General features: G+C 48.8%; 1 protein-coding gene across 1 annotated transcript; it reads left to right on the top strand.

Moving 5' to 3' along the window:
* The first annotated feature begins 1,272 nt into the window (after nucleotides 1-1,272).
* Rlbp1 (retinaldehyde binding protein 1) lies at nucleotides 1,273-11,947 on the top strand. Its single transcript, XM_032893385.1, has 8 exons — nucleotides 1,273-1,379; nucleotides 2,034-2,062; nucleotides 2,258-2,386; nucleotides 4,762-4,966; nucleotides 6,971-7,149; nucleotides 9,956-10,114; nucleotides 11,328-11,438; nucleotides 11,611-11,947. Exons 2-8 carry the CDS (start codon nucleotides 2,051-2,053, stop codon nucleotides 11,767-11,769), a joined length of 954 nt encoding a protein of 317 aa, XP_032749276.1. The 5' UTR covers nucleotides 1,273-1,379; nucleotides 2,034-2,050; the 3' UTR covers nucleotides 11,770-11,947.
* Nucleotides 11,948-14,493: the final 2,546 nt, after the last annotated feature.

The following is a 14,493-nucleotide window of genomic DNA, read 5'->3' on the forward strand; positions in this document are numbered from 1 at the left end:
TGACTTTAACCTTGCGTTTCTAAGACTCGGGCTGGTGATCTGCACATCTGACTAGGGGTTGCCTCTAATTCCTCTCGAGTTCTTCCTAGTCTTCCCTCGCTTTGTTTGCTTGAGACAGGGGTTCCTTATATAGCCCTCGCTGTCCTGGAACTCACTATGTAAAGCAGGCTGGCTTTGAAGTCAGAGATTCCTTGACCGCTGGGATTAAAGATGGCAGAACTATACTCAGCTTTTGCTTTTTGTTTTTGAGGTAGAGTCTCATGTATTCACAGGCTGACTCTGAACTAACTATGCAGCCAAGGAAAACCTTAACTTCTGATTCTCTCGCCTCTGTCCTGCAAGTGCTGGGAATGTAGATGTGAACCACAATAGTCAGCTCTTGGTCTTTATGCCCACATATTTGGATGTCTGTCTGTGAAATATTTGGATGTCTGTCTGCTCTCCAAAGAGATGGCTTGTACTTGGTTTTGTTTTGTTTTTTTTCCCAGAGCTGGGGACCGAACCCAGGGCCTTGCGCTTGCTAGGCAAGTGCTTTACCACTGAGCTAAATCCCCAACCCCTGTACTTGGTTCTTATGGGTAGATTCCAGCCCCAAGAATTCCCTTGTCCTTTCCAGGGCTGTGGTAGGAAAGGAACAGGCCCTCAGATATTCTCGGAGAACCTCAAGTTTTGGTGTACAAATTGGGTTAATCTCCGTGTTAAGAAAGGGAGAAAAGACTCCGTGGTAGAGCAGGACTCCACTCTCGGTTATGTCACAGAACCCTGTGGTCTTCACGGCAGTCACTTTGGCAGATACTTTATCCTCAATTTGCCCTCAGTCTCAGAAGGATTCAATACCTTGCCCATGGTCACGCGGGTGGTAAAAGCCAGGTTCAAATCCAGCTCTCTCCAACCTACAGATGATCAAATACTTTTTATGCCCTACTATTGGTAATTAATTGTACCTTATTTGCTAATTCTGGGCCAGCTCCCCCAGGGACTTTGCACAGAGATGACTTGGCTTGAAGCATGGAAAAGACTGGGTGTCAGGTAGACACAGGCTCAAGCCCCAGCCACCCACCAACTATGAGTAGATGACCAAGCTGACCAACGGAACCTGGTCACGGGTGGAAACAGAATGTAAAGATCCGCACAGTCACTGGGAACACTTGGGTCTGGGAGGAGAAAATCTCGAAACATGGGTCACGACGGATAACTGTTCTGGTGGCCCAGAAATCTGTGCTGGTGTATGCTATTTAATTACATGTTAACCCTTCCATCCCAACAAGGGACAGTCAAGGCTCAGGTGAAATCACACAGCTTGCAAGACAGGATTGGAATCCAAGTCCCATATCCTGTTCCTTTGCCGCTTCTTGGTGCCTACAGAAGTCACAGCTTAGGTATGTATCCTTGGGCTCTGTGACCTTGAACCAGTCACTGTTTTCCCCTTAGATAAAACAGGAGTGAGCTGCCATGCCAGTCTCTGAACGATGCATTTAGAAGCCTTAGCGTGTCACAAAGCTCTGAACACACACCCAGGACTGACTGTATAGCTGCCCACTGTGGCTCCTAACCATGAATGCCCTGGGAATGGAGCCATCCACTAGGCTGAGTGTGCATTTGCACTGAGGAAGGAAGGCTACTGAGAGGAAGGGAGATTGCCTTACACTGCAGTGATCTGGCTCTGTGGCTGAGGATAGGGCCCTCTGGTTTCTTCCTGGCTAACCACAGCTGAAGACTGTACTTGATGTGTGATCCCTCCAAATGCAGTGTTCCCCCAAGTGTAGCCCAGGAAAATGTCCTTCAGAGCCAGGTAGGGAACACGGGCTCTAATTTTAGTTCTCTAGTTAGAACCACAGGGACCAAGACCCATCTATATTTCTGGCCAATCAGCTGGCTGTTGGGAAGGACTTGAATGCTCGAGACCCCACTGTTCTGAGACAAACACAAAATGGTTTTTCTAATATCACTGCAGACCTGACTTCCTTGGCTGCTGGGGACAGGCCACCTGGAGAGGCCAGGGCAGAGCAAACAGGTTCTTTCTTTCTCCTCAGTGTCTTCAAGAGGCAGTATGTCAGAGGGGGTGAGTTTCCCAGACTCTTCGTCCCTCGTTTCCTTCCTCCCCACAACCCAACAATCTCTTTGGGGCCCTAACCCACTGAAGGGAGGAGGCTTAGCACATATCTTGGCCAAAGGCACTGTGCAAACCCGTTTGCCAGTGGTTCTTGCTGCTGTGGGCAGAGCTGTCCCACCTTCTACTTGCCTCCTTTCTGCCCAGGTGGGCACATTCCGAATGATCCCTGAAGAGGAGCAGGAGCTCCGGGCACAGCTGGAACAGCTCACAACCAAGGATCATGGTCCTGTCTTTGGCCTATGCAGCCAGCTGCCCCGCCACACTTTGCAGAAGGTGAGGTGCCAGAGTGGGAGGGAGCAGTGGCGTGGCTGGGACAGCCTGGGAAGCAACCAGCAAGGGTGGGACGAATGGGCTTCTGTCCTTTAGAAAAGTTCTGTCCCACTCTCTAGGCTATCCTAGATCTGAGAGACTAGCCTGTTCTAGAAACTATCCTGGAGTCAGAGCTATTACAACACATGGGCTTATCAGTACTCAGACCACCTTAGTCTAAGACTCCAGCCTGGAGCTTATGGGCCGGAAACCATCCTAGACTCAGATATAAAGAACACTGCTTCAGAAGTGGCCCGAGTAGGGGTTGGGGACTTAGCTCAGTGGTAGAGCGTTTGCCTAGGAAGCGCAAGGCCCTGGGTTCGGTCCCCAGCTCCGAAAAAAAAAAAGAACCAAAAAAAAAAGAAGTGGCCCGAGTAAACAAGGGTACATTGTCCCCAGTAGAAAAGCATCGGGCTCAAGTTCTGGGGCCACACATAAACCAGCTGTGTGACCTTGAGCAAACAGCTTTCCTTCTCTGGGTCCGGCCTCTTTCTGTGCCTATGAACCATGGCTGTTAGTCCAGCTCAGTGTGATCACCGTGCGCTCTCCTGGAGCTGGCAGGGTTCTTAGGGTTGCGGGGGCAAAATGGGAAGTGGGTGAGTTCAGCTTCAGGCTCTCATCTCTGCACATACCACTGTATCCACTGACCCGTGTTCTCAGGTGGTCCACACCTAAATCCTTCTCCCTTGCCCTTCATGCTGCCCAAAGGAAGAGTTAACCCAGCCATTCTTACAGAACTTCTGGCCCAGCCAAAAAAACCAAAACAAAAAACAAAAAACAAAACACGGCTGTGAAGCTCTGGGGCTGAGGCAGGCTGCCCTCTGCTGGATCAAGTCGGGGAGGCCACCAAGTGAAAGAAAAAGCCCCAGAAGTGCCTCCTCCTCATTGGGGACACTAGGGCAAGAACACTCACCTCTAGTCCCCTTAACCTGCTCCTCTGGGAGATGGGGATCAGACCACTAACTGAGTGTAGTGACTCATGTCTTTAATCCCAGCACTTAGAAGGCATAGGGTGGAGAATTATAATTTTAAGTTCAGCCTGGGTTACATATAGAGATCTTGTCTCAAAAGAAACAAAAATAGGTTTGGGGGTGTGGCTTGATTGGCAGAGTAGTCTAAAATTCTAGTCACGAGGTTCTGTATTAGGTCTCCAGCATCACTGAGATGTAACCCCAGCGCGTGGGAGGTGCAGGCAGGATCAGAAGCTCCAGGGCTACCTTGGCTGTATATCAAAGTTGAAGTCAGCTGGGCTAGAGACTCGGACTAAAACATCCACAACAAAAGCCAGAGCTTAGCAAGGTGGCTCATTGACTACAGAGCACTTGCCATGGAGCTTGGCCAAATGAGTCTGATCCGAAGGATCCCACACAGTAGAGGGAGAACCAACTCTGTGGGTGGTCCTCTGACCTCCACATGAATGTCACACCATCACACACACACACACACACACACACACACACACACACACACACACAGAGAGAGAGAAAGAGAGAGAGAGAGAGAGAACAAATAAATGCAAACTGCGACTAAAATCACAAAACAAAAACCAAAAAACCCAACCGCATTTCTACAAAGAGTTGTGACAAAGATTAAAAACATAATGTAGGGCTGGAGAGATGGCTCAGCGGTTAAGAGCACGGACTGCTCTTCCAGAGGTCCTGAGTTCAATTCCCAGCAACCACATGGTGGCTCGCAACCATCTGTAATGGATCTGATGCCCTCTTCTGTTGTGTCTGAAGACAGCAACAGTGTACTTATATAAATAAAATAAATAAATCTTTTTTTACAAACATAATGTAGGAACGGAGAGATGATGGCTCAGTGGTTGACAGCATTTGTTGTTCTCCCAGGGCTCAATCTCCCACAGTGTAGTTCGTAACTATTCATAACTCCAGTTCCAGCGGACTTGATGCCCTCTCCTGACCTTCACAGGCACCAAGCATGCATATGACGCGCATGCATACATGCAAGCAAAACTCTCGCACATGCAGTGAATAAATTCAATAAAATTTTAAAAAATACACACTATTTTTAGAGGACCTAGCAGGCTGTTTGGTAAGAGCACAGTACACATGGCACTTGTTAGAAACACTTTATTGTTGTCAGTATCTTGCAAACAAATTCAGGCTGAGCAGTTTGACTTTCTCCAAACGCAAATGTCTATGAGAGAGCAGCGTGCCACTCCTTGACCGTTTAGAACAGAGCTGCACAAAGTAAGACCACATTTGCAGTGCTCTGGGCACTCCCAGCCAGCTCGCTTAGATTTGAGCCTTTTCTCACATTCCCTGTTCCTCAGCAGCGCCCATTGGTAACTTCTGCCCCATCCCACCCCGTTCCAGGCCAAGGATGAGCTGAATGAAAGGGAGGAGACCCGGGACGAGGCGGTGAGGGAGCTACAGGAGCTGGTCCAGGCACAGGCAGCTTCTGGGGAAGAGTTGGCCGTGGCAGTGGCTGAGAGGGTGCAGGCAAGAGACAGCGCCTTCCTCCTGCGCTTCATCCGTGCCCGCAAGTTTGATGTGGGCCGGGCTTATGAGCTGCTCAAAGGTAAGGCCTGCACTGAAGGGCTGGCCCTGGTGGGGGTGGGGTGGGTGGGGCGAGGAGGTCGGAGGTCGTCTACCTCTCCACACTAAGATACTTCCCTTATACCACGAGGTAGTCACTGCCTCCAAACCCTTCGTGTGTGTGTGTGTGTGTGTGTGTGTGTGTGTGTGTGTGTGCACGTGCGCATGCGTGCCCGAACTGAGCAGCCTCCAACATCACTTGGGCAGTTTGTGGATGGATGGATGGCTCTCCTCTCTGTCAGTCTTAGGACGCAGTGAGTAAAATTCAGGAACCACATTTAGATGACGAAGGAAGGTGTTTCCTTTGTAGACCCTTCTCTTCCCCTCAGGACCACCTTGGGCCCTGGAATGTTACAGGTGAAGAAGCCTCCTTCAGCTCTTACCTGACACTAAACCCCAACCTCAGTGGAACCAAAGATGGTGCTTGCCTTGGGACCAGGGAGCTGGGACAGCTCTGCTGGATGAAGGAAAACATTTCCTGAAGAAATCGAGTCTTTGGTGTCTGTAGGGGGGAGGGTTGAAGTAGGTGGTCTGCAGCTAACAGCTTTCCCTTTAAAGTTCCCCCCGCTATCCCCAAGTGTCACCTCAGCGTCACCCTGGACCCACCACTGTTCCAGGTGAAGGAGCTCAAGCATCCCCTGCCATTGTAGACCTTCCATTCTGTAGGTGGGGACAATAGCCCTGAGAAGTAGGATACATAGGCAGAGTTTGAGTGACAGGTGGTAAGGAGAAAATAAGCTGTTGGGTATAAAGGACAGAAGGTCGGAGCTGTGAGTGAAGTGTCTAGAAAGGCTCCTACTGCAAAGGGACGTCTGAAAATAAGACCCCGAGGACATTAGACATGGAGTCATCAGACAGAGGGAATGAGAAGGCAGAGGGGAGGCGAGGTCAGACCGGGTGTTCTAGAACAGCAGAGAAGCTTTTAGCAGCTTCTTAGCAATCGCTCCCTAAACTCCTCCTCTGGGCCCGAGGCTGGGGCTACATATGGCTATGTGAAGGCAGAGACCTGTTCAGGGTTGGTAAGAATGGCATTTGTGGACCGTGCAGGCACTGCTGGAATAAGGAAAGCCTTCTGAGTCCAGACTTTACCTCACGTCTGCATGGCTCTCGATGCTCACTTGCGAACCCTGTATAATTGCCACAGGAGTTAGGGGAGACAGGCCAATCTTCCTGTCTTAGTTAGGGTTTTACTGCTGCGAACAGACACATGACCAAGGTAACTCTTAGAAGGACAATATTTAACTGGGGCTGGCTTACAGGTTCAGAGGTTCAGTCCATTATCATCAAGGCAAGAGCATGGCAGCATCCGGGTAGGCATGGTTCAGGAGCTGAGAGTTCTACGTCTTCATCTGAAGGCTGCTAGGAGAAGACTGGCTTCCAGGAAGCTAGGACGGGGATCTTTTTTTAATTGAATATTTTTTATTTATATTTCAAATGTTATCCCTTTTCCTGGTTTCCCATGTATAACCAACCCCCATATCCCATCCCCTTCCCTCTTCTTCTATGAAGTTCTTTCTCCCCAACCACCCACCCTTTCCCACCTCCCTGCCCTAACATTCCCTTATACTGGGGTGGTCAAACCTTGGCCCGACCAAGGGCTTCTCCTCCCACTGGTGCTCAATGAGGCCATAGGTGGGGAGTCTTAAAGCCCACACCCACAGTGACAAACCTACTCCAACAAGGCCACACCCACTCCAACAAGGCCACACCCACTCCAACAAGGCCACACCCACTCCAACAAGGCCACACCCACTCCAACAAGGCCACACCCACTCCAACAAGGCCATACCTTCTAATAGTGCCACTCCCTGGGCGGAGCATATACAAACCATCATACTTATCCTGTGGAAAGGAGAGGACACAGGACACAAAGAGTTGAATGTTCTGTTACACACAGACAGCAACCAGACCCTTGATTCTTGTCATGTGCCACCTAAGAAGCTGGGTGAGTGAGGCTGGAATGGCTCCCTCACTCTTCCTCTTCCAGGCTATGTGAACTTCCGGCTCCAGTACCCTGAACTCTTCGATAGCCTATCCATGGAGGCTCTCCGCTGCACTATCGAGGCCGGTTACCCTGGTGTCCTTTCCAGTCGGGACAAGTATGGCCGAGTGGTTATGCTCTTCAACATTGAAAACTGGCACTGTGAAGAAGTCACCTTTGATGAGGTCAGCTGGGCTCTCTCTCCTAACTGTTGTTGGAATCCCGGGGAGGCAAGGTCTGGCGGAGGGAGGAAGCCAGGTAGTGAGCATCTTCCAAGCAGGGAGGGAGTTCCTAGGATGCTCCAGGGTGGCTGGAAAGCCCAGCAGTTTTGCAAGAAGAACCCACTGGCCTGGGTATCCCCAGCACCGCCAAGTGGAGACAGCAGCTGAGGGCTGTGAGCTGAAGGAAACCTTGCCAAATACTGAGAGCAATAGAGAGAATGGGGACCAGAGGACGATGGGCTGGAAGATTCTGGAAAGTACAGGTTCTGTCCTACCTAACCATCTGCTTTCTGTATGCTTCTCTGTTTAAGCACTCAAGATAGTTGATTAAGGAGAAGAATTAAGGGCTCTTCCTTCCTTCCTTCCTTCCTTCCTTCCTTCCTTCCTTCCTTCCTTGTTTTGTTTTGAAACACCGTCTCAGGTATCTCAGGCTGGGCTTAAATTCACTATGAAGTTAAGGGTGGCCTTCGAATTTCTGACCTCTTGCTGTGCAGGGTTTCAGGTGTGTGCTACCGTATGTCATTTTATGTATGCCGGGGAATCAAACCCAGGATTACAGTCATGCTAGCCAAGCGTGCTGACACGTGAGCCTCATCCCTGGCCTTCACCTGTGTTTCTGAGTAGTTATCTGTAAATAAATGAGACTGTTTTCTTCACATTTTCTAGTCTTTAGAGCCCAGACTTTAAGAAGGAATTAGATTGCACCTGCCAGTCCTTCGCTCTAGTTAAAATGGTGATGGAAACAGCAAACACCCCCACCTCGTGCCTAGTCTAATTAAAGATGTTACTAGGCCTTCTCAGTAAACAAGATATTAACGTGAGAATTTACGCCTTTTTAAAAAAAGACATTGTTTTGGGGAGGAGGGTCAGGGAGATGGCTCAGCAGTTAAGAGCTCTTGCTGCTCTTGCAGAGGACCCGTGCCCTGTTCCCAGCACTCATGTCAGGGAGCTCACACAGTCTCACAGTCTCCTGTCAGACTCCAGAGGAGTCAACATCTTTCTCATAAATAAATGATAACAAAAATAAAAGCAAGCCGGTGGTGGAGGCACGCATTTAATCCCAACTTTGCAGAGAAACCCTTTCTCAAAAAACAAACAAACCAATAAATAAAAAATATATAAATAAATAAAATCTCTTATAACGATTTACATATATTTAGTTTTTTAAGACAAGGTCCCTGTACATAGCTCTGGCTGGCCTGGAAATCTCTATGTAAACTCGGCTGACCTCGAACTCACAGAGATCTGCTTGCCTCTGCCTCCCAAATGCTAGGTTTAAAGGCATGCACCACCATGACTTTCGAGTTTTATATTATTTTTAGTCACCTGTATATGTGTGTGTCTGTGTGTCCATGAGCGCTGGTTCCTGCAGAGGCCAGAGGCATCAGATTCCCTGGAGCTGGAGTTACAAGTCAGCTACCTGTGGGTGCTGAGAACCAAACTCAGGTTCTCTGTAAGAACGGCAAGCTCTCTTAATCACAGAGCTCTCTCTCTCTCTCCAGCTCCAACTGAAGGTATTTTTTCTTTTTCTTTTTTTAGAAAAAAATTTAAAAACATGAATTTTCGTAATGTAGATAGTATGAATTCCTTTTAGAATATACAAAAAATTATTAACTTAAACTCATCTATAATTCTGGTACCTAGATATTTTTTTTTTCTTTTCTTTTTTTTCGGAGCTGGGGACCGAATCCAGGGCCTTGCGCTTCCTAGGCAAGCGCTCTACCACTGAGCTAAATCCCCAACCCCGATAATTTTTAATTATTGTATCCTTCCAATTTCACACACACACACACACACACACACACACACACACACACACACACCAAAAAACAAAACAAAAGGCCACTCACAGTTTTCTTATAACAGTGGAATTAGTCATTCTTGGTGGCATAGGCCTGTAAACCCATCTACTAGGAAGGCTAAAGCAAGAGGACTGATTACAAGAGGGCTGTGGAGTGAGTTCAAGGCCAACCTAAGTAACTTAGTAAGACACTGTCTAAAAATGCAAAGTGAAAAACAGGGCTGGTGATGTCATTTGGTAGTTTGCAGTACCTTGGGTTCAATGCCCTGTACAGAAAAGAGAAGGGAAGAAAGGAGAGAGGGAGGGAGGGAGGGAGGGAGGAAGGGAGGGTCTGTGGGTCTAGGAAAGGTAGATCACAGCAGGCAGGGTAGTTAATGGTAGATCTACAATTCCAGCAGAGCTGGTGTTAGAATGAGCTCTTGTTCAAGGCTAGCCTGGGCTAAGCAGTTTTCAAGGCCAGTCTGAGCTACAAAATAAGACCCTCTTTAAAAAAAACAAAACCAAGGCTGGAGGTGGAGCTCATCGGTAAGCGCTTGCCTAGCACTTGTCCAAGAGTCTCCTGTTGATTTCCTGCACCAACAAACAAAACCAAAACCCAGCAAGGGGTCCTTCTGTGGGAGTGAGCTCCCCATACTGTTAATGTTTGACATCACTCTCAGTGCTCCCAGTATTCCACAGCTTAAAGCTTCCGGCATTTCCCTCCTCTCTCACAGGATGCTGGGCTCAAGGTGTGGTTATCCCACATGAATGTGACGTCCAGGGTGATTTTATTGGCATGTATTCAGTGAGGGGGAAGACCTAGATGGATACCTCTGGTAAATCCCTGCAGCGAGCTGGCTCTCCACTCAGGACCCTGAGTTTTAATCATCTCCATGGGTTGGATGTTAAACCTGCTTGCTGTGCTTCAGGCTCTCAGATGCTGGGGATGCCTTATGACCGAGCCATGTACCTAAGCCTCTGTGCTTCTAGATCTTACAGGCATATTGTTTCATTCTGGAGAAACTGCTGGAGAACGAGGAAACCCAAATCAATGGCTTCTGTATTGTTGAGAACTTCAAGGGCTTCACCATGCAGCAGGCCGCGGGACTCCGCCCCTCCGATCTCAAGAAGATGGTGGACATGCTCCAGGTGAGACCTTGGAACCTCTCACAGGTGGGGAGGCTTGCTCTAGTTTCCCATTTCACGATGCAGGAAGGGACCGGAGGGGTTGACAATCTAGCGTCATCCAGAGCAGTGACAGCGCTCATCTCAGCCACAAACACTTGCTGGACGATGGAGCCTAATCTCACTGTCTAGCCCATATCTTCTGCTTCATCTTTCAAGCTCGGAGATGGAGGTCACAGATTAAGTTCACACACAGATAAAGTGGCAGAGTTGTCCTGGAACCTCAGGCTGTCTGGCCACGTGGATCCCGCCGCCTCTTTTTGCTTGAGTATTTATCCTGAGGAAGGACTCTCATCGCCCACTCTGATTCCTTTATATGCTGGTATCCCACAGTGGCTCCTTCGAGCTACCTTCTATGTGCCCTATGTGCACTGGGGAACACAGGGTGGGAATGGGGGTGTGTGACACGGAGGGTGACCATGATGTCCTTATAGTCTACAATGATTGGCAGTCCACCCAACGGACAAGTGGTTTGAAAACAACTCAATCCCCAGGCTGAGGACACTGCTCAGTTGGCAGAGTGCTTCCCTAACATCCACAGAGCTCTGAGTTTCATTCCCAGCACTGGCCAGTGCGGCACAGCCTGCAATCCTAGCACTCCAAAGACAGAAGAGGCAGGAGGATTGGAAGTTCCAAGTCATAAGTCAGTCACGTCATAAGGCCAGCTTTGAATACACATGAGACCCTGTCTCAAAAAACAAACAATACCCCCTTAACACACACACTGGTACACAGACATGTATACATACACCAAACACGTAGTCACCAAATAACCAAAGGAAGGGTACCATTAAAAAAATAATTCTAGGATTTCATTTTTGTTTTTGTTTTTCATCAAGGAATAGCTTTAGGTTGTGTAACTTGCAGGGTATCTTCCCTGTACCTTGGGGTCAAAAATGAAGCTAAGGTTCTCTGGTGACTGGCCCTGGGATGGGCTACATGTGGTGCCCGACAAGTCAGCCCTCGCTCCATGGGGAGAGGCTGTGTGTGAATGCGTGTGCATGCCTGTATGTGTGTGCGTGCATGTGTGTATGCGTGCTTGTGTGTGCCTGTGTGTACATGTATGTGTGTGTGTACGTGCGCATGCGCGCGCGAGTGCACACATATGTGTGAGGGTAAGTAGGACGCTTTGAGACCATTGGAGCAACGGGGCTGGGGGATCTCTCTGTCACTGCAGGATTCATTCCCAGCCAGGTTCAAAGCTATCCACTTCATCCACCAACCATGGTACTTCACCACCACTTACAATGTGGTCAAGCCCTTCTTGAAGAACAAGTTGCTACAGAGGGTGAGTGTGTGGCTGCCTCCCGACCCTTCCACAGACTGGTCCCAAGTTGGGTGAACAACCCCCGGAAGGCACCACATGAGGCTGTAGAGAAAGACATCATCAGACAAAGACAGCACTCTGTGTTTCCCTTCCCCTACCCTTCTGCTCAGTTGCCCTGCTCACTTCCCTGCAGGTCTTCGTTCATGGAGATGACCTGGACGGCTTCTTCCAGGAGATTGATGAGAATATCTTGCCTGCTGACTTTGGGGGTACACTGCCCAAGTATGACGGCAAAGTTGTCGCTGAGCAGCTCTTCGGTCCCCGGGTTGAGGTTGAGAACACAGCCTTGTGAGGAGATGCCCTACCATGTGATCCTCATTAGCATCCCGGCCCTTCCTCAGCTTTCCTGAACCAAAAATTGGGAACGGGAACGCCTGAGGTGACTGGTTTCCCCAGCCTTCCCTAGGTTTAGGACCGCTCTAGTGGCATCTCATCCCAAACCGACCTAGAGGGCAGTGAGGCACGGGCATGTCTTTAGTAGGAGACTTGTGGGGCAGCTAAATTCCCATCAGCCTTTGCGGTTACAGGGCCGTGACTTTGAGAGAAGTTAGGATTTCACAGACTAATTAGGCTTCTCCGTGATTGTCTTTGTAATCGCTTTGATACTTAGGGTGTGGAAGGCGAGTGAGAAGCTTACTTGCAATTCAGTAAAAGGAAGAAAGAGAGGGGCTTAAAGCTCTAATGATCTTAGCAGCAGTAGGCAGATAAGGGGTTTCCCACCTAGGATTCCAGGGAGGGAGTAGCAGCCTTAGTACAGTTGTATTTGGGGCTGACTTGGCGGATGAACGCCCTGTGGATGAACGCCCTGCAGATGAATGTCCTAGTAGCTAAGAGCTCTGGACTCTGTCCAGGGTGGAGGTCACGTCCCTTCCTCTCCATCCACTGTAGGTGTGATCCTTGGGGCTGGGGCTCCCATTCACTAGATGCTGTTTGCTTTGTTGGATGGTCTTACTTAAATGCACCTTTGACATCGTCCCCAGACACTCTTAGTCCTTATTAGACAAATAAAACCATTCTTTGTCTTGTGTCACGCTCTTTCATGATGAACTTATGTCTTATTTCGAGTTTCTATTCCGTGATAAAACGCTGAGCAAAAGCAACTTGGGGAGGAGGAGGTTTATTTCATCTCACAGTTTGTAGCTCCTCATCCAGAGAATGAGGACAGGAACTGGAGCCAGGAAGTGGAGTGAGAGGCATGGAGGAGAAAGTCATGGTTTGCTCCTCAGGACTTGTTCAGCCTGCTTCTTATAGCACCCGGGACAAGTGTGGTCCCACCCACAGAGAGCTGGCCCCTCCTACATCTACCATCAATCAAGCCTGTAGGCCAATCTGGTGGGGTATTTTTCCAGCTGAGGTTTCCTCTGACAAAAGGACTCTAGTTTGTGTCAAGCTGACATAAAACAAGTTGACACAGCTCATGTTCCCCAAATCTGCATGTTTTCGACAAATACAAACATTCTTTTTCTCCTATGGAGCTGGCTTCCACAAGTGCACAGCGATTTTCGGGTGCTCGATTTTTGTAAGTGAGACTTGCTGTCAGAATATGCTGGCTGGGCGTGTGATTTCCTCGGAGGCAGGTACTGCCTCATTGGGCATGGGGTTCTTAAGCACTGATCGCTACTTCCCCCAAGGTGCTACTCTTTCTTTCCTACCTAGCAGTGGGCCTCCTCCTGTTATCTGGCCAGTGGTGGTGGCTGGAGGTGAGGGTTGATGGGCCTGGTTGATTCCCTGCATACCAAGGTGAGACTCACCAGTTCTTCCTGTGGGGTCACTGCGTTCTTAGGTACATGAAGTACTCGGGGTGCTATACACCTACTGTGGACAATTTCAGCTATTTCCTGAATCCTGAGGTCAGTCCAATCCCATCGGCTTTCACAGCGTCGAGAATTCCTCTGACCCACATGAGTTCTCTTTCTTATATTCCAGTGAGGCTGTATAAATATATGTCTAAATGAATGTACACTTTTAAGAATATACACCTTTTTAAAAAAAAAGGACATGGTCCCACTCTCTAGGTTGGCCTTTTACCTGTGGTAATCATCTTGTCTCATCTTCTTAATTATTGAGGTTATAGAATGTACCACTACATAAATTCACTATATTTTTTGTGTGCGTGCGTGCGTGCGTGAGCGCGTGAGTGAGTCCTCACTAGCCAGCTTCTACCCTCCGGCCACAGTAGTAGTAATTTGCTATGATTCTTCCTCCAGCAGAGAAGTTCTGTGTAAAGACCACTGAGGACTGTTGACTGTGAGAGGCATGAAGAAGGAAGCTCCTTGGGTAAAGAACACTAACTGCAAACCTTGGGATAGAACGATGTAAGACCCTGGCAGTGATGGCTCACGCCTTTCATCCTGGCACTCAGGAGGCAGAGGCAAGCAGAGCTCTGTGAGTTCAAGGCCAGCTTTGTCTACAGAGTGAGTTCCAGGACAGCCAAGGCTACACAGAGAAACTGTCTCAAGAAAAAAGAACAAAATTCAAAAAAGAAAGAAAAAAAAGAAAGAAAGAAAAGAAGGGAAAGAAAGAGAGGGAGGGAGGGAGGGAGGGAGGAAATTGGTCCAGGTTTGGTGAGATGGGTGGTATGATAAAGATGTTTGCCATAGAATATGACAATCTGGGTTCAATCCCCAGAGCACATGGTAGAAGGAGAGAATCCTTTAACTTCCACAGGCACACCATCAAAACACACACACACACACACACACACACACACACACACACACACACACGTACACTTCTAATTGTTTTGCTAGCATTAGATGTCAAACCTGAGAGAATAGTGGTTGATAGTTTTGCCTGACTCCCATCTCTCTCCTGGATCCCTCATTTCCAGAAGCCCTCCACAGTGCAGCCCAGGCTTCCTGATTTGTAGCAACTCCAACTTCATAAACGGGGGATAGGGAGAACATTGCAGGCAGATTCTGGCCAGGAAGTTTTTAGGGCAGCCTTGGTTCCTACTCAAGCTCCAAGAGGATGTCGGAGTTCATCTGTAGTCTGCAAGGCAAGGTCTTAGCTCAGA

This window comes from Rattus rattus, chromosome 2, assembly GCF_011064425.1.
Source record: "Rattus rattus isolate New Zealand chromosome 2, Rrattus_CSIRO_v1, whole genome shotgun sequence".
In the NCBI taxonomy this organism is placed as follows: domain Eukaryota; kingdom Metazoa; phylum Chordata; class Mammalia; order Rodentia; family Muridae; genus Rattus; species Rattus rattus.

Bases quoted from the DNA above. Each gene is read 5' to 3' on its own strand.
- Rlbp1 (XM_032893385.1), top strand. The intron at 4,967-6,970 runs GTAAGGCCTGCA...TTCCTCTTCCAG, and splicing joins GGCTTATGAGCTGCTCAAAG to GCTATGTGAACTTCCGGCTC. The intron at 10,115-11,327 runs GTGAGACCTTGG...CTGTCACTGCAG, and splicing joins AGATGGTGGACATGCTCCAG to GATTCATTCCCAGCCAGGTT.